Consider the following 22,519-nt stretch of genomic DNA (forward strand, 5'->3'; position numbering starts at 1 on the left):
TTATTTACTTAATGGATAATATCCACTTATAAGAGAATACATACCTTCCTTGTTTTTCTGGGTCTGCTACTTCACTCAGGATGACTTTTTTTTTTCTAGTTCTATCTATTTGCCTGCAAATTTCACAGTATCATTTTTTTAAAAAACGGTCAAATAATACACCATGGTATAAATGTTCCAGATTTTCTTTATCCATTCTTCTGTTGCAGGACATATAGATTGTTTCCACTTTTTGCTTTTACTGAATAAAGCCATGGTAAGCATGACTGAGCAAGTGTCCTTGTGATAAGAAAGATTATCCTTCAGATAGATGCCCAAGAGTGGTAGAGCTGGGTCTTGAGTCAAGTTAATTTCCAATTTTCTGAGAAACTGCCATTTTGATTTCCATTGTGCTGTACAAGGTTCCCACCTCTAGCCCCCCACCCCCAGGATTGAAGGAGTGTTCCCATTGTTCCATGTCCTCACCAGCATGAGATGTCATTTGTGATATTCATCTTAACCCATTCCAACAGATGTAAGATAGAATCTTAAAGAAGTTTTGATTTGTATTTCTCTGATGGTTAAGGATGCTGAAAATTTTTTTAACAGTTTTTTTTCCTTTTCTTTCTTTCTTTTTTTTTTTTTTTGGATATTTTAATTTACATTTCAAATGTTATTCCCCTTGCCTGTTTCCCATCCATAGACCCCCTATCCTATACCCATCCCCCTTCTCCTACAAGGGTATTCCCTCTCCCCAACCACGCCCCCTTTCCACCTCCCCGCCCTGACATTCCCCTACACTGAGTGTCCAGGCTTGGCAGGACCAGGGCTTCTCCTCCCATTGGTGCCCAGCAAGGCCATCCTCTGCCACATATGCAGCTGGAGCATTGTTTTTCTTATGGGTTGCAAACCCCTTCAGCTCCTTCAATCTTTTCTCTAACTCCTCCAACAGGGACCACATTCTCAGTTCAATGGTTTGCTGCTAGCATTCACCTCTGTATTTGCCACACTCTAGCTGAGCCTCTCAGGAGACAGCTATATCAGGCTCCTGTCAGCAAGCACTTCTTGGCATCAGCAATATTGTCTAGGTTTGGTGGCTGTAAATATATGGGCTGGATCTGGGCAGGCTCTGAATGACCATTCCTTCAGTCTCTGCTCTAAACTTTGCCTGTATATCACCTCCTATGAATATTTTTTTTTTACCCCTTTTAAGAAGGAGTGAAGCATCCACACTTTGGTCATCCTTCTTCTTGAGCTTCATGTGGTCCATGGATGTATTTTGGGTTAATTCAAACTTTAGAGCTAATATCCACTTATCAGTGAGTTCATACCGTGTGTGTGTGTGTGTGTGTGTGTGTGTGTGTGTGTGTGTGTGTGTGTGTGTGTGTGTGTGTGTTTTCTGATTGGGTTACCTCACTCAGGATGATATTTTTTAGTTCCATCCATTTGCCTTTGAATTTATGAGGTCATTGTTTTTGATAGCTGAGTAGTACTCCATTGTGTAGATGTACCACATTTTCTGTATCCATTCCTCTGTTGAAGGGCATCTGGGATCATTCCAGCTTCTGACTATTATAAATAAGGCTGCTATGAACATAGTGGAGCATGTGTCATTGTTGTATGTTGTGGCATCATTTGGGTATATGCCCAGGAGTAGTATAGCTGGATCCTCAGGTAGTACAATCTGCAATTTTCTGAGGAACCTCCAGACTGATTTCCAGAGAGGTTGTAGCAGTTTGCAATCCCACCAACAATGGAGGAGTGTCCCTCTTTCTCCACATCCTTGCCAACACCTGCTGTCGCCGGAGTTTTTGATCTTAGCCATTCTGACTGGTGTAATGTGGAATCTGAGGGTTGTTTTGATTTCCATTTCTCTGATGACTAAGGATGTTGACCATTTTTTTTTTTTTTGGTGCTTCTGGGTCATTCAATATTACTCAGTTGAGAACTCTTTGAATAGCTCTGTACCCCATTTTAAAATAGGGTTATTTGATTCTCTGGAGTCTAATGTTTTAAGTTCTTTGTATATATTGGATACTAGCCCTCTATTAGATGTAAGATTGGTAAAGATCTTTTCCCAATCTCTTGGTTGCTATTTTCTCCTAAAGACAGTGTCCTTTGTCTTACAGAAGCTTTGCAATTTTATGAGGAGTCTTGATGTTAGAAGCATAAGTCATTGGTGTTCTGTTCAGGAAATTTTCCTTGTGCCCATGTGTTTGAGGCTCTTCCCCAATATGTTCTCTTCTATTAGTTTCAGTGTACCTGATTTTATGTGGAGGTTCTTGATCCACTTGGACTTGAGCTTTATCCGAGGACATAAGAATGGATCAATTTGCATTCTTCTACATGCTGACCACCAGTTGAGCAAACACCATTTTTTGAAAATGCTGTCTTTTTTCCATTGGATGGTATGATGGTTTACATATGCTTGGCCCAGGGAGTGGCACTATGAGAAGGTGTGGCCTTGTTGGAGGAAGTGTGTTACTGTGGGGGTAGGCTTGGACATCCCCCTTCTAGCTGCCTGAGGATGCTCAGTCTGTTCCTGACTTCCTTCGGATGAAAATGTAGAACTCAGCTCCTCCTGCACCATGCCTTCCTGGATGATGCCATGTTCCCGCTTTGATGATAATAGACCAAACCTCAGAACCTGTAAGCCAGCCCCAATTAAATGTTGTCCTTCATAAAACTTATATTGGTCATGGTGTCTGTTCGCAGCAATAAAACCCTAACTAAGACAGATGGTTCTAGCTCCTTTGTCAAAGATCAAGTGACCATAGGTGTGTGGATTCATTTTTGGGTCTTCAATTCTATTCCATTGATCTACCTGCCTGTCTCCATACCAATACCACACAGTTTTTATGACTATTGCTCTGTAATACTGCTTGAAGTCAGGGATGGTGATTCCCCTAGAAGTTCTTTTATTGTTGAGTATAGTTTTGCTATCCTGGGTTTTTTGTTATTCCAAATGAATTCGCAGATTGCTCTTCCTAACTCTATGAAGAACTGAGTAGGAAATTTGATGGGGATTGCATTGAATCTGTAGATTACTTTGGGCAAGATGGCCATTTTTACTATATTAACCCTGCCAATCCATGAGCATGGGAGGTCTTTCTATTTTCTGAGGTCTTTGTTCTTCTTCAGAGACTTGAAGTTCTTGTCGTGCAGACCTTTCACTTGCTTGGTTAAAGTTACACTGAGATATTTTAAATTATTTGGGATTATTGTGTGTCATTTCCCTAATTGCATTCTCAGCCTGTTTATCCTTTGACTAGAGGAAGGCTACTGATTAGTTTGCATTAATTTTATATCCAGCCCACTTTGCTGAAGTTGTTTATCAGGTTTAGTAGTTCTCTGGTGGAATTTTTGGGGTTACTTAATATGGCATCATATCATCTGCAAATAGTTTCTCTCTATTTAATTAAGTTGGCTATAGGCTTGCTATAGTCATTTTTATGTTTAAGTATAGCCTTTGTAATCCTAATCTTTCCAGGACTTTTTGTCATGAAAGGGTGTTAGATTTTGTCAAAGGTCTTTTCTGTATCTAATGATATGATTGTGTGGTTTTTGTCTTCGGTTTTATTGTAGGGTGGATTACAGTTACTAATTTTTCATATATTGAACCATCCTTACATCTCTGGGATGAAAATAACTTGATCATGGTGGATAATTTTTTTATTTAGTTTGGCTTTAGTTTACCATTTTATTGAGTATTTTTGCATCTTTGTTCATGTGGGAATTTGGTCTGCAACTCTTTTCTTTGTTGATTCTTTATGTGATTTGGGTATCAGAGTAACTGTGTCCTCATAAAATGATTTGGGCAATATGTCTTCTGTTTCTGTTTTGGGTAGTAATTTGAGGAGTATTGGTGTTAACTCTTTGAAAATCTCGTAGAATTCTGAGGTAAAACTGTTTGGCCTTAGGCATTTTTATTCTGATTTGGAGACTTTTAATGTCTGCTTCTATTACTTTATTGGTTATAGATCTATTCAAATTATATATCTGGTTGTGCTTTAACTTTGGTAAGAGGTACTTATGGTGAAAATTATTTATGTCTTTTAGATTTTTCAATTCCATGGAGTATGTAATGATTCTTTGGATTTCCTTGGTGTCTGTTGTTATGTCCCTCTTTTGTTTCTGATTTTGTTAATTTGAATATTCTCTTTCTGTCTTTTAGTTAGTTTGGATAAGGGTTTGTCTATCTTGTTGATTTTTCTCAAAAGACAACTCTTTGTTTCATTGATTTTCTTCATCGTTCTCTTTGTTTCTATTTTATCTCATCCCTCAGTTTGATTATTTTTTGTCATCTACTCCTCTTGGGTGTGCTTATTCCTATTTGTTCTAGAGCTTATAAATGTGCTGTTAAGTTGGTAGCATGCACTATCTCTAATTTTTTAATGTAGGCACTTAGTACTCTGTGCTCTCCTCTTAGTTCCATTTTGATTGTGTTTCATAGGTATGAATATGCTGGGTATTCATCTTCATTGCATTCTAGAAGGTCTTTAATTTTTTCTTCTTTTAAAAATATTTATTTGTTTATTATATGTATGAGTACACTGTAGCTGTCTTCAGACGCACCAGAAGAGGGTGTCAGATCCCATTACAGATGGTTGTGAGCCACCATGTGGTTGCTGGGATTTGAACTCAGGACCTCTGGAAGAGCAGTCAGTGCTCTTAACCACTGAGCCATCTCTCCAGCCCAATTTCTTTCCTTTATTTCTGTCTTGGCCCACTTTTCCTCAGTGGAGAGTTGTTCAGTTTCTGTGAGGTTGTAAGCTTTCAGTTGTTTCTGTTGATGAAAACTAGCTTCAATTTGTGGGAGTCTGATAGGACACAGGGAATTATTTCTATTTTCCTGTACTTGTTAAAACTTTCTTTGCATTCAAGTATGAGGCCAATTCTAGAGGAAGTTCTATGATTGTAGAGAAGAAGGTATATTCTTTTATGTTTGGGTGAAATGTTCTCTAAATATCAGTTAGGTCCATTTGGTTTATAGTGTGTTGTTTCACTATGTCTCTGTTTAGGTTTTGTCTGGATGACCTGCTGTTGGTGAATAAATGGTATATTGACATTTCCAACCATCACTGTGTAAATGTCAATATATGATTGTTTCTAGTAGTACTGCTCCTTTTTCAGAAGTGTGTGCCCTTGTGCTTGGGGCATAGATGTTAAGAATTGGAATGTCATCTTAGTGGATTTAGTTTTCTGACTATGTTATGAGCTTCCCTAAGATTGAGAGCACTTCTGAATCACATGTTTGCCTGGAGTCTTGCACAGAATGCTGCCTGTGCTCAGTGCTAAGTAAGTCAGAAGGAAATTTATCTGTAATGCTTTTTTTTACATAACTAGGGATTTCAAACCTAAAATATTCATTAAACTACTGTGTTAACCACCATAAAGGATTAATGGATATTCTTTGATAGGTAAGAAAGATTACTATTTCAATAAAGAAAACTTTAGTTTCACCTAAGGGGAAACAAAATCACAGATAATATGCACTAAGTAAATACATAAATAATTGCATTAGGGAAATCATGTGACCTTCAAACCCCAAGAAAAATAGTCATTCTATTTTTTTAGTAATGTAACAATTCCATTGAATTATTATTATTGAAAGAACATCCATTTGTAGTATTTATCTCTTTGGAGTATTTATTTCTCTTCACTCTTTTTGGTCTATAGCGTACTTCAAGCTTAATGTTTCAAGTTCCTCTATAGAACAAAAAGACTTTGATTTTGATTTTCTTTTCACCTCTTACATTTACCAAATACTTTTGCTCCAGCCATAATGATATACTTGGCATGTATTCTGTGATAATTATGTCATGTCCTCATTTTTCTGAATCTAAATTATAATTGAGGACTAAAATATTGAGTGAGTTATGAGATGAGTAAATAACAATGAACTTTGTTAAAACTGATTTTATAGTAGGTGCTTTTCGAATGCCTCTTTAATTGTCTTAATATTCAAGGTAACCATAAGTAATCTCGCTCCACTTCTGAAGCTATAACGCCAGCTCCAGTGGTTAAGCAGTTTGGGGGTTGTCTGGGCTGTGAGTTTCATGCAGTAGGTCTAAGAAGCCATGATGTTTATTCTCTTCTGCCTGCATGCTTATTACTGTCTCTTCTGCTCTAAATATCCTCCTATCCCTGGCTGACGTTCCCCAGCTTAGCCTTCAGACTGACTGGTGTCTCATTCCTGTTTGGGCCTCTGTCTTTTCATAAGCCTTTCCTCTTAGGATCTTTGGGCCTGTGCCAAAACATGTCTTCTTTTGTTTGACTCTTTTTAAAGAGTTATAGACTCTTTAATGATACTGATGATGGTTTACGTCTTAAGTAATTCTGTACCCTAATATCTATTTAATATGTATTTAATAGTAATGGATAAATTGAAAACAGTGGAGTAACTATCTACTATATGGAATAGACCTAAAAAATACTGTGACAATTTTACTATCTAAGAAATCTGAAGTTTAATATAATAAAACTCATCAAAACTAGTACTGCTATAAGCTAGTATTATAAACTGGAGATATTTGCAGTTTCTTGTTCTGTGTAGAAATGGGAAATCTGCAAAATTCTTAGCTCACCATATTTTATGACATGACCCCTTTTCCCTGACTTGGTAAGCTGTTAGATAAAAGGAATGGGTCAGAAGCCAAATACTTTCCTTTTATGTTAACTAGGGATTTGGGGAGATTTTTAAAAAGCTTTTAACCTAAACAATAAATTGTTATAACTCTCCATGTTTTCTTATTGACCTTTGTCATGGTAGCTATTCCCGGTATGCGTTTTGCAGCTAAGAGCAGCACATACATGAGTAACCCTGATGGTTTCAGACTCTTGCAGCATTAGGTGGCACCAGGAATGTATTCCACAGTGTCAAAGGAATAAAGCAGCAAGTGAGGCAAAGGGACAGAGCACTTGGGTGCAGAAGAATTTAAGGGCAAGTAGCATAGCAGGACAAAAGGTGCACTTTGAGTTCAAGTAGCACTCAAAATGGCTGTCAGTCCTCCTTTGTTAGAATCCTAGAGAGTTTGCAAAACAGGCATATTATTGACTCTTCCCTTTAAATTTACCAATTCAGATCTGTCTTTAAACCCCAGTGTCCTGAAGTCTCATTAACAAGGTAGAGACTGCTACTATGCCTTCTCTCCTTTTTCCACCACTCCACAGTATGTATGCATAGTCTTGTAAGGCACTGCTCTGAATGGGATGTCTCAGAGAACAAAGTAGGGATGAACCTCCTTTACTCCTAAGGGGAGGGAGTGAGGCAACAAAATAACTATGTAGAGCTTTAAAACATGTAAACACTGTAGAGAAATAAACAGAGCAGGACAAGACAGGGGAAATGGTACTAGCAGAAGCAATGGTATATACACACATTTAAATACATGTCCCTGTCTGTGTCTGCATCACTTAAAATGGTGTGGTCTAAGTATAAGCAGTGCCCTCCTGTGGGGTAACCAAAGGTAGAACCCCAAAGAGATTCAGGCTATTTGTATGCTGCAGCTTAGAGCTGACAGCAATGGAGAACAGACAGACAGTGGAATGGAATGATACATCTGTCTTGACCAGGAGGCCAGGCAATATTTCTAAAGACTTAATATAAAAAAGATAATCATATGCTTTCTGAGTCAGGAAGCTGGACAGGTGCTGGTGTCACGTAAGGGAGCTTGGAGGGATTGTGGCTAAAAATGTTCTTATAAGAACTGTGCTTCAGAAATGCTAAATTTAGCATGTTTAGATATTCAAGTAAGATATTGGGTAGGCAAACAGATAAATAAGACACAGGAGAAAACTGACTGGAGATAAAGAACTGGGTTCCTCAGCAGATACTAGTGTTTTTGTAGCCATCAGATTACTCCCAAGTGAGACGAGCAAGGTCAAAGGCTGGGAGAGTGGTAAGGAGCTGTGGGAGGACAGTGGTCCAGCAGGGAGGTGGGCCGAAACCAGGGAGAGCGTGCCAAGGAGCTAGACTGTCAGATGCTTAGGGTGTTAATCAAATAACCGAGAGGCCTTGCCGGTGTGGAGGTGGGGATGGTGATTAAAGGCCTGATGGGAGGACATGGACACGGCCAGCTCCTCTGCCTTTTTTCTGTAAGGAGCTTCAGCAGTGGACTGAGGGAGGTGAGATCAGGGGATAAAATAACAACTCTTCTCCTCTCCTCAGGATACTTTTTTCTCTACTTGATCTTTTTTTTTCCTTTGGGGAAATTAGGAAACAAAATTATCTGCCTAGACTCTAGGGAATGGGGAAATGTCTGGACATTGCAGTAGAAAGAAAAGAATATTTTGACTTCTTCCTTTCCAAACTGTATCCATTTGACCATCTTTTGTTGTCTGATTGCTCTGGCTAGGACTTTGAGAACTATACTGAATAAGTAGGGAGAGAGTGGGCTGCCTTGTCTAGTCCCTGATTTTAGTGGGATTGCTGCCAGTTTCTCTCCATTTAGTTTGATGCTGGCTACTGGTTTGCTGTATATTTCTTTTATTATGTTTAGGTATGGGCCTTGAATTCCTTATCTTTCCAAGACTTTTAACATGAAATGGTATTGAATTTTGTCAAATGCTTTCTCGGCATCTAATGAGATGATCATGTGTTTTTTTTTTTCCTTTGAGTTTGTTTATATAGTGGATTACATTGATGGATTTCTGTATATTGAACAATCCCTGTGCCCCTGAGATGAAGCCTATTTGATCATGATGGATGATCATTTTGGTGTGTTCTTGAATCCAGTTTATGAGAATTTCATTGAGTGCTTTTACATCCATAGTCATAAAAGGAAGTTAATTTGAAGTTCTCTTTCTACTTTTGGGTCTTTGTGGGACTAAACCACCAACCAAAGAGTACCCATGGATCGAGCCATGGCTCCAGTTGCATATGTAGCAGAGGATGGCCTTGTTGAACATCAATGGGAGGAGAGGCCCTTGGTCCTGTGAAGGCTCAATGCCCCAGTGTGGTGGAATGCCAGGGTGGGCAGGCAGTAGGGAGTGGGTGGGTAGGTAGGGGAGTACCCTCATAGAAACAGGGGGAGGAGGATAGGATGGGGGTTTCCAGAGGGGAAACAGGGAAAGGGGTTAACATTTGAAATGTAAATAAAGAAAATATCCCCCCCCAAAAAATGAATGTTCAAAAAAAAAAAAAAGAATTAACTACCATATTAAATGTGATCTTAGATATTTCATTTGCAAATTTAGAATTGCCTTTGGACATTATTGCTATGGGTCTCCTGTATAAGAACCTAAAACTTGTGACTTAAAACAGAAGCTGACAATTTCTGTGAAAAGTTATATACAAACGTTGAAGGTCTTTGTTGCAGCTACATATACATAAAGCAAGCATTTAATGTTCTAAGCCAATTGACCAACGGATACTAAAATATGGATTTCTAATAATTTCTTGTGAAATAAATATTGCTGGTTTTTTTCCAAAAAAAAAGAAAGAAAAAGAGTAATTGCTGAACCATCTCTCCAGTCACACGTTTTTAGTATATATTTTTCTCTTCCTTCCTTTTATTGAAAATAAATTCTTTCCCACATAATGTACCTGGTTTCTTCTCCCTCTACTACTCTCAGTTCTCCCCCATCTCCCTTCCATCTGGATCCTCTACCTTTCTGCTATAGGGAAATGGACCAGTGGGAGGTGGAGAGGTGGGGGGGGGCAGAGGGGAGAGGTGGGGAGAGAGAGAGACAGACCTTCAGACCATGAGACCTGGTCTGCCTTGCATAGGCTTTTGACACCTCAAAGCCCACCCCTAGTCACACACTTCCTCTAACAAGGCCATACCTTTTAATCCTTCTAATCGTACCCTAAAGACTATGCATTCACGCCATTCTTATACAAACTGCCATGCTTGCTAAATAAGGCACCACTGACTGCTGTCCCTAGCCCAGTAATTTTTTTTTATCTTTATTAACTTGAGTATTTATTATTTACATTTCGATTATTATTCCCTTTCCCGGTTTCCAGGCAAACATCCCCCTAACCCCTCCCCTTCCCCTTCTATATTGGTGTTCCCCTTCCCATCCTCCCCCCATTACCGCCCTCCCCTCAACAATCACATTCACTGGGGGTTCAGTCTTGGCAGGACCAAGGGCTTCCCCTTCCACTGGTGCTCATACTAGGATATTCATTGCTACCTATGAGGTTGGAGCCCAGGGTCAGTCCATGTATAGTCTTTGGGTAGTGGCTTAGTCCCTGGAAGCTCTGGTTGGTTGGCATTGTTGTTCATATGGGGTCTCGAGCCCTTCAAGCTCTTCCAGTCCTTTCTCTGATTCCTTCAACAGGGGTCCCGTTCTCAGTTCAGTGGTTTGCTGCTGGCATTCACCTCTGTATTTGCTGTATTCTGGCTGTGTCTCTCAGGAGAGATCTACATCTGATTCCTGTCGGCCTGCACTTCTTTGCTTCATCTATCTTATCAAATTGGGTGGCTGTATATGTATGGGCCACATGTGGGGCAGGCTCTGAATGGGTGTTCCTTCTGCCTCTGTTCTAAACTTTGTCTCCCTATTCCCTGCCAAGGGTATTCTTGTTCTCCTTTTAAAGAAGGAGTGAAGCATTCGCATTTTGGTCATCCCTCTTGAGTTTCACATGTTCTGTGCATCTAGGGCAATTCAAGCATTTGGGCTAATATCCACTTATCAATGAGTGCATTACTATGTGTGTTTTTCTGTGATTGGGTTACCTCACTCAGGATGATATTTTCAGTTCCATCCATTTGCCTATGAATTTCATAAAGTCATTGTTTTTGATAGCTGAGTAATATTCCATTGTGTAGATGTATAGCCCAGTGATTTTTAAGGTTTTTTTCCCCATATGAAATACTATACTTTAAATATCAAAATCATGAAATCTAATTATTGACATCCTAATTTTGTTAGATGGATTACAATTAAATATTTCTGTCCTGTGTAGACCCTAAAGGCAATGGAATGTTTATAATGATTTATTTTGGATTTTTAGATTTATTCTGGAAATACACCAGAAAAAGTGGGGAATTGAGTAAAGGAGAGCATACATTCACCTCTTAGAGCCAGTCAGCTGACCCTTCATTTCAGCTTTAATCTGGGAATCTGACCAGAACAATACATTATAATAGAATTTGGCTCGGCGGGGTTGGGGGATGGGGGGTGGTGAGCTCCGCCGTGATGTTTATTTTCTAAAATGCATTACATTTTCCAATTAACTGTATGTTTAATTGTATTTTGAAAACTCGGTAGGTTTCTGAATTTTTTTAATTATAATTACATAATTTTCCCTTCCTTTCTCTCCCTCCAAACCTTGTTCTTTTGCAAATTTGTGACCTTTTTTCCTTGCTGGATTTTTATGAATAGTACTATATGCTGAAGTGCCTTTAAAGCAATGATTTCTTTACATTAAACCAGTTCCTATAAAACAATTGTTTATACAGATTTTAGTGATACCAGTAGCAAAAGCAAAAACACTCCAGTACTTGAGAATCTTACCTCATATGATATACCGTACGGGTTGACAAAACCTAGTCCTTGGCACTGTTGAAGATGCAGAACAGGAACAGTTCCTTATATGTGACCTCACTTGTCCTGAGAACTGTGTGCAGTGCATCTGTCTACCAGTCTGTCCACATGCGTGAGTGTACTTGTCTGTGTGTGCATGTTCGGAGCCGGAGGACAACCTCAGATGTTCCTCAAAACCCAGCCTCTTTTGATGATGTCATTAGTGGTAGTGATAGCAGTGTGATGGGTTGTGCATGTGCACATGTGTGCATGCGTGTGAATTGTAAACGTTTTTCTCACCAGCCGTCTCCTCAGCCCCATGTCAATTTACCACTTTATAATTTACCACTTTCAAAAAATTATGAGTTCAGTCTACCATCTTTCAAAACAGGCTTTCAAACTGTGATCCGAATCTACTGATTGCTTATCTGATGCTCTATCTGTCACTACTGCTGACAGCATTACTTGTTATTACTAGCAGTAAAAAAAACTAATTTAAAACTGTCTTTCAGTTATCTGAAAACAACATGTTTGCTAAATGAAATAGTCACTATAACTCAAACAATATATTATGATGAACTCATTTTTGCAATAGAAAATCAGTTGGTGTGTGTGTGTGTGTGTGTGTGTGTGTGTGTGTGTGTGTGTGTGCTTCAAAATTGTATGCAGCAGCACGTGAGACTGGTCTCTCAGATGCTGCAGTGGGTATAGAGATAGCACGGTGGGATGACACAAGCCACATGGATTTGGGAAAAGGAAATGCTGTCATTGAACTATACATTGTTAAAGGAGTTCAGAGAACTCCGTGTCCCGCTCTCCACTCCATTAATACTCTTATAGATATCTATACCTGGTGTCGATATTTATATATCTGTATATTCAAAAACATCCCTTACTCTGTGTACGTTGAGAAGTGTCTGATTCGCACTGACAGGATGTTTGCAAAGTCGGTGATAGCACGTGTCATTTTATCGTGTGATTAATTTCTGTTGGCCCAACTCACTAGTTTAGTTACATAAACTGGTTACTCACGCTCAGAAGTGCACAATCCCTAGATAGGTTTGGGATTTATCTCTTTTTTGACTCAAACTATTCCACTCATTTAATAAAATGAATGGATTATGTTCCATAAACAAAAAGAAAAACCTTTTAAAAAGTCTTAAACTCTTAATCTCTTAGAACAAATTAAGTCCTTTAAAAGGATGCCTTAGTTTGTTCTCTTTGCAAGTAGTGTATTGCTTTAAATTTATTATTTTCCTTTCACCCTATATTTTAAAAAATGGCTCTTAGTCTGTGGAATTACATCACTCAAATTTGATTTATACTCCTGTGTTAAAACATGTGCAAGTGAAATTTTACATGTCTTTAACTGTCTTGTTTTCAAATTAATCACTTACTGTATATATACAATGAAGACACCAACATCGTATTGCTGACTTTGATCTCTAGATAAAATGTTGATACAGTATATCAATGTAAAAGTGTCTGGCCTTTCACATCTTTTGAATATGCTTTATCCCTTCAGCTGCATTCCATTTAAACTGTCGGGGCCTGAGCAGACTAAGACTGTTCCAACAGCACTGAACCACATCAGGAGTGTACGCTAGGCATTTGTGCCATACCCTGGTGTTGAAGGCCCAGCTCTTGCTCCCAGCTTTACTCTGTTGCCTGTAGTTCATGTGTAGAGTTGGGGCTTCTTGGGCTTTTGCCCATCCACTTTGGCATGTCCATTGTTACCATTTTTGTTCACCTTATATTTGGGCAGTCATGTTGGTGAGCCTTTATGGGTTTGGCTTCTCTTCTAATATTACTAAGAGACACAGTCACACAGCAAACTCACTGATCCTCTGACTCTCACAGTCTTTCCGCCCTCTCTTCTGCAGTGTTCCCCGATCCTTAGGTGTGGAGTAGTCTGTGGATTTGTCCACTGGGACTGGGCTCCACAACTCTGCATTTGGTTTGCTTGTAGTTTTTTGTTGTGATCTCCATCTGGTGAAGAGAGGTTTCCTTTGTGAGAAGTGAGGACTATGGTCACCCGTGATTATAAGGACAAATGTTTATAGATTGTTGTTAGGAATTGTGCTGGTTTCGTAAATTAGTGGTTGCAGATTCTCTTCCATTTACCATGATGTTAGTAGCACTGGGAGTTCCCTAGGATTCCAATACTAGGTATCGTTTCCCTTTTATTAAGTCTTAACCATTTGAAAGCTGTTGTTTACATGGAATGTGTGCCACTTCTGTACCCTCGGGGTTACTGTACCATGCTTATTTTGATGCAGTCCTAGCTAGCTAAGACTGGATGCCTCTCTCCTCTGGAAGCTTCCATGGTGCCTTCTGATGCTGTGAGAGCTAGTCCTCGGGGTGAAGGCATTCGCGTTAGTTCCAACTTAAGGGTCTGTTGGCTCTGTGTCTGTTGTTATTGTTTGTTTGTTTTGTTTTTTATTTTTTAATAGTGCTTGGAATGGTTTTCATTGTATTATGTATTAGTTCTTCATTAATTTACTTCTTTACTTTACATCCCAATATCAGCCCCACTTCTCCCAGTCTCCCCCACAGCTCCTCCCTTCTCTGAGAAGGGGGAACCCCCTGGATATCACCCTCCAGCACATCAGTTCACTAGAACTAGACACATCAAGTTGGCCCTGTTTCTTAAGTGCATGGTGTCTTACTGTCTACCTCTGAGTACAATGAAAGACAATTGCAATAAGCCGTATGTTTTGGGAGATTCTTAGCCCTGGCCAACAACTTAAGAGAAGGCTTCTTTTGGTATCAGAGTTTTTGTTAGGTGATTTGGCTCTTGGATTAAACACTATCAGTCTGGAAGAAAAAGATTATTAAAACGATAATATGTGTATCTGTACAGAAAATTGCACGTAGTATAAGGTTTTCTTATAGATAAATTGTTAATACTATGGCTCCTGTGGTTTTAGACATCATTATTTTACGCATTCCCCTCATTTTTTCTATAAGTCATTTTTAAAGTTATAAAAATGAAGAATTAACATTTGAAACTTTTAAATTTCAGTTTATTGACGGTCGACTGGCAAAGCTTAATGCAGGAAGAGGTTTCTCTGATATATTCGAAGAGGAGATCACTTCAGGTGGCTTCTGTGGAGGTAAAGATAATCTCGGCAGTAACTTCCTAGACAGTATCTGAGTTTCATGTCTGTCTCTGATATCTGTCCTTTATAAAGTTGTTTTCTTGTAAATACACACTGTTTTATGTACAATTTTCATCTTATCACAGTAAGGGTAGCTTATAACTTAGTAGTTACTGACTTTAATAATCTCTTCGTATTATTGAAAATAAATAACAGAAAACCAAGTAATTTGTAACCTTTACCCGATTCTCACCCGATGGCAGCTTCTGCTGGAAAGTGATGAGTGCTGACTGTGTCCAGGTTGGACCCGAGACTCTGGTTGGAATAGTGCACTGCAGTGTAGTGCGGCCGAGAATGCGGGAATATCTGTGTGCATGATTCCTCTTTCACGAAGTGTTTAGTGTTTACAATTTTTGGTCAACAGACTGCAGTAAGATTAGAAAAGTTTTAAGTTTACCATTCCAAAACTAGAATGTCTTCCAAATGTGACCATCCCACGTTGTATTATGAGGGCAAGCAATGAGTTCTGAGTCACCATGCTGTCAGCAGGTGTAGCCTGGCTTACAGAGAGTTTCCTTGAGTCCTCCACTGTCTTAGTGACGCTTCCAAGTAGGGTTGCTGAGGGCACACTGGGGCTGCTCTGTCTGTCTGCTGTGAGAACCCTGCGAACAGCACATCTGCCCTCCATGTCTTGCTGTGTTCGTTTTGACCTCTTGGTTGGTTTGCTTTGATAGCCAGGTCTATAGTTGTTTGAATGGTTACCAAAATTGAGAAGAAAATAAAGAGAAATAAGTACATATCTGCTACGTTCACATCTTACTTTTATTCTTAAATGGTGCCTATTGTTTGCCATAAAGCATAGAAGTAAATGGGCACAGAGATTTCCTCAAAGAGCAGATGGACTTGGCAGCCATAGGGCTTCACCTGGCAGAAGTGCGTGCTCTCATGAGGTGCACTGAGCTTGGGAAAGTGAGTTTGGCTGACTCAGCAAACTCGACGTGCGTTGTTCATTCAGCGCCCGCTCCTCAGCTCCTGGGCAGAAATTCAGCTTCAATGGAACTTTCGTGTTAAAATGATACCTTTTTACTTTTCAACTCAGACAAGCAAAATATTGTCAGCTTATGGACACATTGCTCGAGGCTTCTACGCAGTATTTACATAACTGCTGTCTCATTATCTTTATGACCCGTGGGGCTGGTAGCTTTTGTAGAATTGAAGATGACATCTTGTGACAGTAATGGGGTAGAGCTGTGATCCTTTTATACACTTAAATTCTGTAATAACTGCTAGTCCAGAAACCACAGAAAGAAAGGATAGCTAATTCATTTTTTATTAGATATTCACTAAAAATAGTAGCATTATAGTGAATATGATGGGTCTTTACATCATGGGATATGAGGCTTGGTCAGCATCTGACTTAGATACTCTACTTAATTCCAGTTATTTATTTTAATTAAAATTTCTAACTCCCATGTTCTAATCCAAGGGAGCAAATGCTTAAGCAAAAGGGAAGCCTGTTTGTACAGTTATCACTTTCAGGGAATAAGAAAGTATTTTTAAAAGGGATGCCAGCCAAGTGCTATTTACAATGTAAAATACAAATAGTATTTTACATTGTTCTTAGCAAATAATATTAATAATGCTTGATTCAGAAGATTTGAAATGGAAAAGAAAATAGGAGTTCTTTTCTTTTTTAATTTGGTACTATTCTGTCTCTGCTGTTTAGGAAAGCCATTGCACTCCGTTATAAGGCTACTCCACGTTAACTCTGCATTTCAGCATGTTTTGGGAACCATCTGTTAGCAGCTTTCCCTGTGGTTTATAGAAGTGTTTACTGTTGATTATTCCTTCCCGCTCTCCTCTCTACCTTGCTCTCTTATTCATCCCCCACTTAGCCCAGCCTGCTCCATTATTCCCCTCCCTCTTCTTACTGCCTGCCTCTAACCCCTTCCTCCCTGACATCCTCCCGCCTGGCCATTTTCCTGACCTGTATTCTTTTTAGAGCCCCAACTTTGAGCAACCCCCTTTCCCTTAGAAGGAGGGAGTCCCTGTATAACTTGATCTGTCCTAGAGGTGGCATTTTGGCATTGAAGAAACAAAGAATCAGGATTGAAAATACCCAATTCTTACTTTTGTTGGCAGCCAATGGAACTAGTCATCCATCAGGTGGCCCTGCACTCTAGAGGTCCAGGGCACAACCAGAAACCTATCTTTCTCATTGGCACTGCCTGTTTTGCATACTTTACAGTAGGGAAATGCAGAGCATATACAGTAGGTGAAAACATTTCATAACCTATAAAAAGCTGAATATGAACTTATACCTCCTGAGAGAATGTAGTGAAGCCTTAGGTCATGTGTGGATGAAGAACAGGGCTTGTTGGGATGAGCCCTGATTGATTGTATGGTGCACCCTGGTCCTGCTTTTACAACAGGCCAGTAAAGGGACATATGCTGGACTGCTGAGCATGCTGCTTCTGGGCTAGCAGTGTGTCTGGTTTTACCTTTTAGCAGCTATCCCTGGCATCTAATTTTTATATGTTCCAGGGAGCCCGCGGTCATATCAACAGTGGGTGTATACAGTCAAGGTAAGCATATGCCTTGTTTCTCCCCTTTTCACTCTAGAAAGTGCAGAGAAAAGTTCAGAAAAAGTATTCTGGCTATACTTAACACTGTTTAATTTGAAATGTGTATATATTATCACACTAAGTGTTTTTCGTTTATACTTTGTTGATAATTATAAAGGAAATTTAAATTGGAAGTCTTTAGTTCAGAAGTAAAAGTCTTACTCAAAGCCGGCATTTGCCTGCGAATTGTATTATAGGTCAGAGCACCCGTGTGCTGCTTTGTTTCTTACAATGTGATACTTTCGGGAAGAGGGAGCCTCAGTTGAGGAAATGCATCTATCATATTGGCCTGTGGGTGTGGCTGTATGGCATGTTCTTGACTAATGTTTGTTGGGCCAGCCCTCAGTGGGCAGTGCCACCCTGGGCAGGTGCTCTGGAGAGGTGTAAAACGGCAGCTGACTCGGTGCTTGGAAGGGAGCCAGTGAGCCACGCTCCTCCTCCTCCCTTCAGGCTTCTGCTTGAGCTCCTGCCCAAGCTTCCTTTGATGATGAACTCTGACCTGAATGATGTAATAAATCCTTTTCTCTTGAAGGTGATTTTCATCAGTGTCATGGCAACAGAAAGCAGGCAAAGGACTAGGGTGCAGTAGTAGGGTTTGACGAGGATTTTATTGGATAATAATGCTTTGTTAGTATGCTATGTTTTATGAAGAAAATCTCCCACAGATGAAGTCTTTATTGCCCGACATCAAGCCAGCTGATCATCATCGTCTCTCTGTTGAGAAGCGTTAAGTTTGTACTCAGTGTTGTCCACATTACTCTTATTTCAACCTCACAATGAAATGACGCTTGATGATGCTTTACACCAACTAAAGGGAACCGAGAAGAATATTTCAACCGTTTTAAATCATAAAATATAAAATATTAAGTGTAATTGACATAACTTTATGGGCCTTTAACTTACAATTATTCTTCTGTATTACTGACAATGTTTCATTTTTCTAGGACAGTTTGCCCACAAGTCTTTAAAAATGTTTCTCTTCTTTCAGAAAGGAGGAGCATTGTTCAACACAGCAGTGACCAAAGCGACTCCTGCTGTGCGGACAGCCTACAAATTTGTAAGTTTCCTCTCTGAATTTCAGTCTTCTGCTGATGAAATTACATGTATAGTGTGTGTGTGTGTGTGTGTGTGTGTGTTTGCATGCATACATATATTTTACTTTCTTTTTTATGGTATTCATATTTACTTAAGGTCAGTGTATATTTACTGTCTATATTTTTGGGTTTCATATATGACTATTGTATTTATGTCACTCTCCTCTTCTTCCTCCTCCCTTCCTTCCTCCTTTCCCTCTTCTTCCTCCTTCTCCTCTTTCTAGTTCCTCTGGTGTGACTTCCACTCCTTAAATTCATGTCCTCCTATTCTTAAAATAGAATTGTTAGATGCATATGTATTGTGTGTGTTTATTTATGTGTGTGTGTGTATAAATGTTTCCCCTGTGGTTAGGGATCATCTCTTGGGCTTAGCTAACCTCATTCTGGAGGAGACAGATTCTCTCCCTCTCTCACTGCCATTAACGTCAGTAGCTCACTGTCTAGGAATCAGCCTGTTAGAATTTTCCCATCCACGGACACGTCAGTTGTTTAGGCAGCCATATTGTTGAGATTTCCTGTCATCAGTAGAAGATGTTATCTTGCAGCACACATCCTGCTCCGGTCCTCTGGCCCCTAGAATGTTTCCATGATGCTCCTTGAGTCTCAGCTGTGAGGTCGTGAGGTCGTGCTGTGGGTTTAGTGTTGGGCTGGGCACCCACGGGTGCTAGTTCTCAGAGTTCTGACCAGCTGTGGCTTTATAATGTTAAACAGAGTCTCCCACTAGAGTGCGGAGCTCGCTGTTGGCCAGGTCAGGCGAGGTAGGGCCAGGAGCCTCATGAACCTGCCTGCCGTCTCCTCTCCAGCACTGTGAACACGAGTGCAGCGTCATGTCCATCCAGCCTTACTCAGGTCTGGTGATCTAACGCAGGTCTTCATGCCGGTGTGGCAAGCACTGTTACCCCTGAGCTGTGGCTACAGCTAGTTGTCCATTTTTAAAATAAGCTTTACAAAATGGTTAGAGTTCATATGGAACAAAATAAAGTCTGTTATTAAACTAATACTGTATGGAAAGTTATTTTTTATACAATCTAAGTATATCCTGTTTTACTTAAAAGGATCAACAAAATTGTTTAGCAAATTTTGAAGCAGTCCACAGGAGATGCTTCAAATGCACAGATGAGAAGTTGGTTCAATTCATACAATATGTTTTATATATTCCTTCTTTGCTTGAGGAGAACATGAGCAGAACACTGTGTGGTATCTATCTGTTCACTAGATGATGCTTTAACTCCATGTTTCTTCAGAGATTCCCCTTGGCCGAGAGAGTAAGGTGACAAGAGCAGCATAATGGAATGCACTCTTTACTCTAGCAGCTAAGGCCAGGAGCAGCCGAGACCAGCCCGCCTGTGTCCTTTCTGTGGAGGTTTCTCCCATCCCTCACAGTTCACATCAGCTGTTCCTATTGCCTGCAGCCAAGGACGGATGCTTGACTTTCTGTCCTTGCTCAAGCCATTCCCACTATTGGGAACGTCCATCTTATCTTATTTTGTTTTTTTTGTTTTGTTTTTTTTTGTTGTTTTTTTTTTTGTTGTTGTTGTTTTTTTTTTTTTTTACTGAACTGGTGACACCACCTCACCTCTCAGACTCTGGTCAGGTCCAGGCTTCACCTAGTTTTCTTCCCACTACTCTCTCCCCCTAGAAAAGTGCAGCCCTTCCCTTGTTCCATAAAGATTGTAGGATTTGCTTTGTCACATATGTTCATATTGATCTCAAGACAATGAGCTCCTTAAGGGACAATGCAATGAACTGGTATTTAGTGAGACCACTTCTCACTGGTTCTATATGTATTCTCTGTTTCTGAAAGCTTCCAAGGAAGTTGTGATTCTATAAGAATCCATCTCTAGATGCATTCTCAGTAAAATGTTTGTATGATTCACATAATAATAGTAATAGTAGTAGTAATAATAATAATAACTTTAATAATAATAATAATAATAATAATAAACTTTAATAAAGGTTTAGCCTATTAATCAGGCCTTACGATTGTGGTATGTAGGGCCCCTTCCTATTGTAAATAAATCCTAATAAATAATTAGGGAAGCTAATCAACAGAGTTGTTTCAAAAACCATTCTGCTGTTCTGAGTTGTCTACAGTTGTATAACACTAAAGTGTAACAAAGTAATAGTGTTCTTCAGAAACACCAGCCTTTAAGGATGCTTTGGATTTCTTGTAACCGTTGCTGGGAACCCTTTACTTTTCCTGGAAGCCTTCTGCATCCACCACTGTCCCCGGATACTGGTGCAAGTCTAGATCTGAAGGAGGGTTTTCCCACAATGCAATGGCACAGCCTCTGAAAACAAACTCACACCGAGCTTCCTGTCACACCAGCAAATCTGTAAATTCACTAAAAGCAGCAGCCAGAGAAACGAGCTTGACCTGCCATTGGCCCTTTTGATGCTGAGCCCCTGACAAGTTTCCTTAGGCTCACACAATCACACTGTCCTTCCAAATAAGCGTCCCTCTCTGCTTGCATTCACTTGTTTTCACTAAAGTAAGAATAAGGCAAATACGCTCAGAGTGTCATGGCGGATGATGCGATCACTCAAAGCACAGATTGGTTTACCTTGACCCTTCTCTGCAAGGCATAATGTCTTCGCAAACTAAAGTGTCCATTCTTGAAGGATTATTTCTTCAAGTAATTTCTAGAAAATCCAGGTCTTCAGAATATACTTTGTTTATCTTTTGATAATATCATGTGAATTGAGTCAAGAGTTTGAAAGATTGAATATATCATTTTGTGTCGTATTTTTACCCAATGTGGATCCTTCTGGAATGTCCATATTTTGAAACATCTATGCTGAAATTTCTTTTCTGACCATAAGTTGCAACAAATAAAACTCCCTGTTTCTATTATATGGATATGACAGTATTTGTTTACCTAGCTTCTCTATAAATGGCTATTTTTCAAAACTATGAGACACGTTTTTATTTGAGTTATTTATTAAACAAGTCCATTAGCTAGACTCATTTGTAAGAGGAGCCTCAATCGAGCAAACCCCTCCAGCAGACTGTCCTGTGGGCAGGCCTGGAACACATTTTCTTGACTGGTGATTGCTCTACGAGGGCCCAGTCATGGTGGGTGATGAGTCCTCGGGCAGGAGTCATGGGTGGTATAAGAAAGCACATTGAACAAGCCAGGAGGAGCTAGCTAGCATCAGCGCTCAGCAGGAGCTAGCTAGCATCAGTACTCAGGAGGAGCTAGCTAGCATCAGTACTCAGGAGGAGCTAGCTAGCATCAGCGCTCAGGAGGAGCTAGCTAGCATCAGCGCTCAGGAGGAGCTAGCTAGCATCAGCGCTCAGGAGGAGCTAGCTAGCATCAGCACTCAGGAGGAGCTAGCTAGCATCAGCACTCAGGAGGAGCTAGCTAGCATCAGCGCTCAGGAGGAGCTAGCTAGCATCAGCGCTCAGGAGGAGCTAGCTAGCATCAGCACTCAGGAGGAGCTAGCTAGCATCAGTACTCAGGAGGAGCTAGCTAGCATCAGCACTCAGGAGGAGCTAGCTAGCATCAGTGCTCAGGAGGAGCTAGCTAGCATCAGTGCTCAGGAGGAGCTAGCTAGCATCAGCCCTCAGGAGGAGCCAGCTAGCATCAGCACTCAGGAGGAGCTAGCTAGCATCAGCGCTCAGGAGGAGCCAGCTAGCATCAGTACTCCTATGGCCTTTACACCACTGCCTGTTCTTACCGTCCTGCTTTGTCTGAGTTCCTATTCTGACTTATAAGACAATATAAGCCCTTTCCTCCCTAAGTTGATTTTAGTCATGGTGTTTTACCACAGCAATAGAAATCCCAACTCACTCACTGTAAGTCAGGCCTTGTGCTCATCTTGAGTCAGAGCAGAGACTATGAGAGGTATTGTAGGAGAGACACTGTCAATGGTGGTCAGTCACAGCCCCATTGTTACATATGTGCTTTCATTTAAGTGGATATGATTTCTGTCTTGCACTTAGAGGTTTTCTTTGTACTACGGCCTGCTGAAATATTTTTAAGCTCACTGAATTTGTACCCTTTCATGCTTATAGGAACCATAAACAAAACTAAGACACAACAAACACCCAGTCATAACCAGATGCATATTTAATCTGGCTAAATGGTTTAAGTATCTTTTGATCAGGTTATTTTATTAGTGAAACACACAACTTTGTGTGCCTAAGCTGCACGATAGATGGGAACTTTACTCCATCCTGCAGCTTGATGTTAAAGTAACCAGTGGACAAATTCGGACATTGTGGAGGAAGTGACACTAGGCT

General features: G+C 40.1%; 1 protein-coding gene across 2 annotated transcripts in view; it reads left to right on the forward strand.

Annotated features, from left to right (window-relative positions):
- Nucleotides 1-22,519, forward strand: part of Dennd1b (DENN domain containing 1B) — a 212,740-nt gene that overhangs the window by 164,930 nt on the left and 25,291 nt on the right. For both annotated transcript variants that reach the window (XM_032915408.1, XM_032915409.1), the window contains 3 exons: nt 14,480-14,570; nt 17,100-17,140; nt 18,168-18,236. In XM_032915408.1, coding sequence (XP_032771299.1) covers nt 14,480-14,570; nt 17,100-17,140; nt 18,168-18,236 — 201 coding nt within the window. The remainder of the gene's footprint in view (nt 1-14,479; nt 14,571-17,099; nt 17,141-18,167; nt 18,237-22,519) is intronic.

This window comes from Rattus rattus, chromosome 10 (genome assembly GCF_011064425.1).
Source record: "Rattus rattus isolate New Zealand chromosome 10, Rrattus_CSIRO_v1, whole genome shotgun sequence".
Classification (NCBI taxonomy): domain Eukaryota; kingdom Metazoa; phylum Chordata; class Mammalia; order Rodentia; family Muridae; genus Rattus; species Rattus rattus.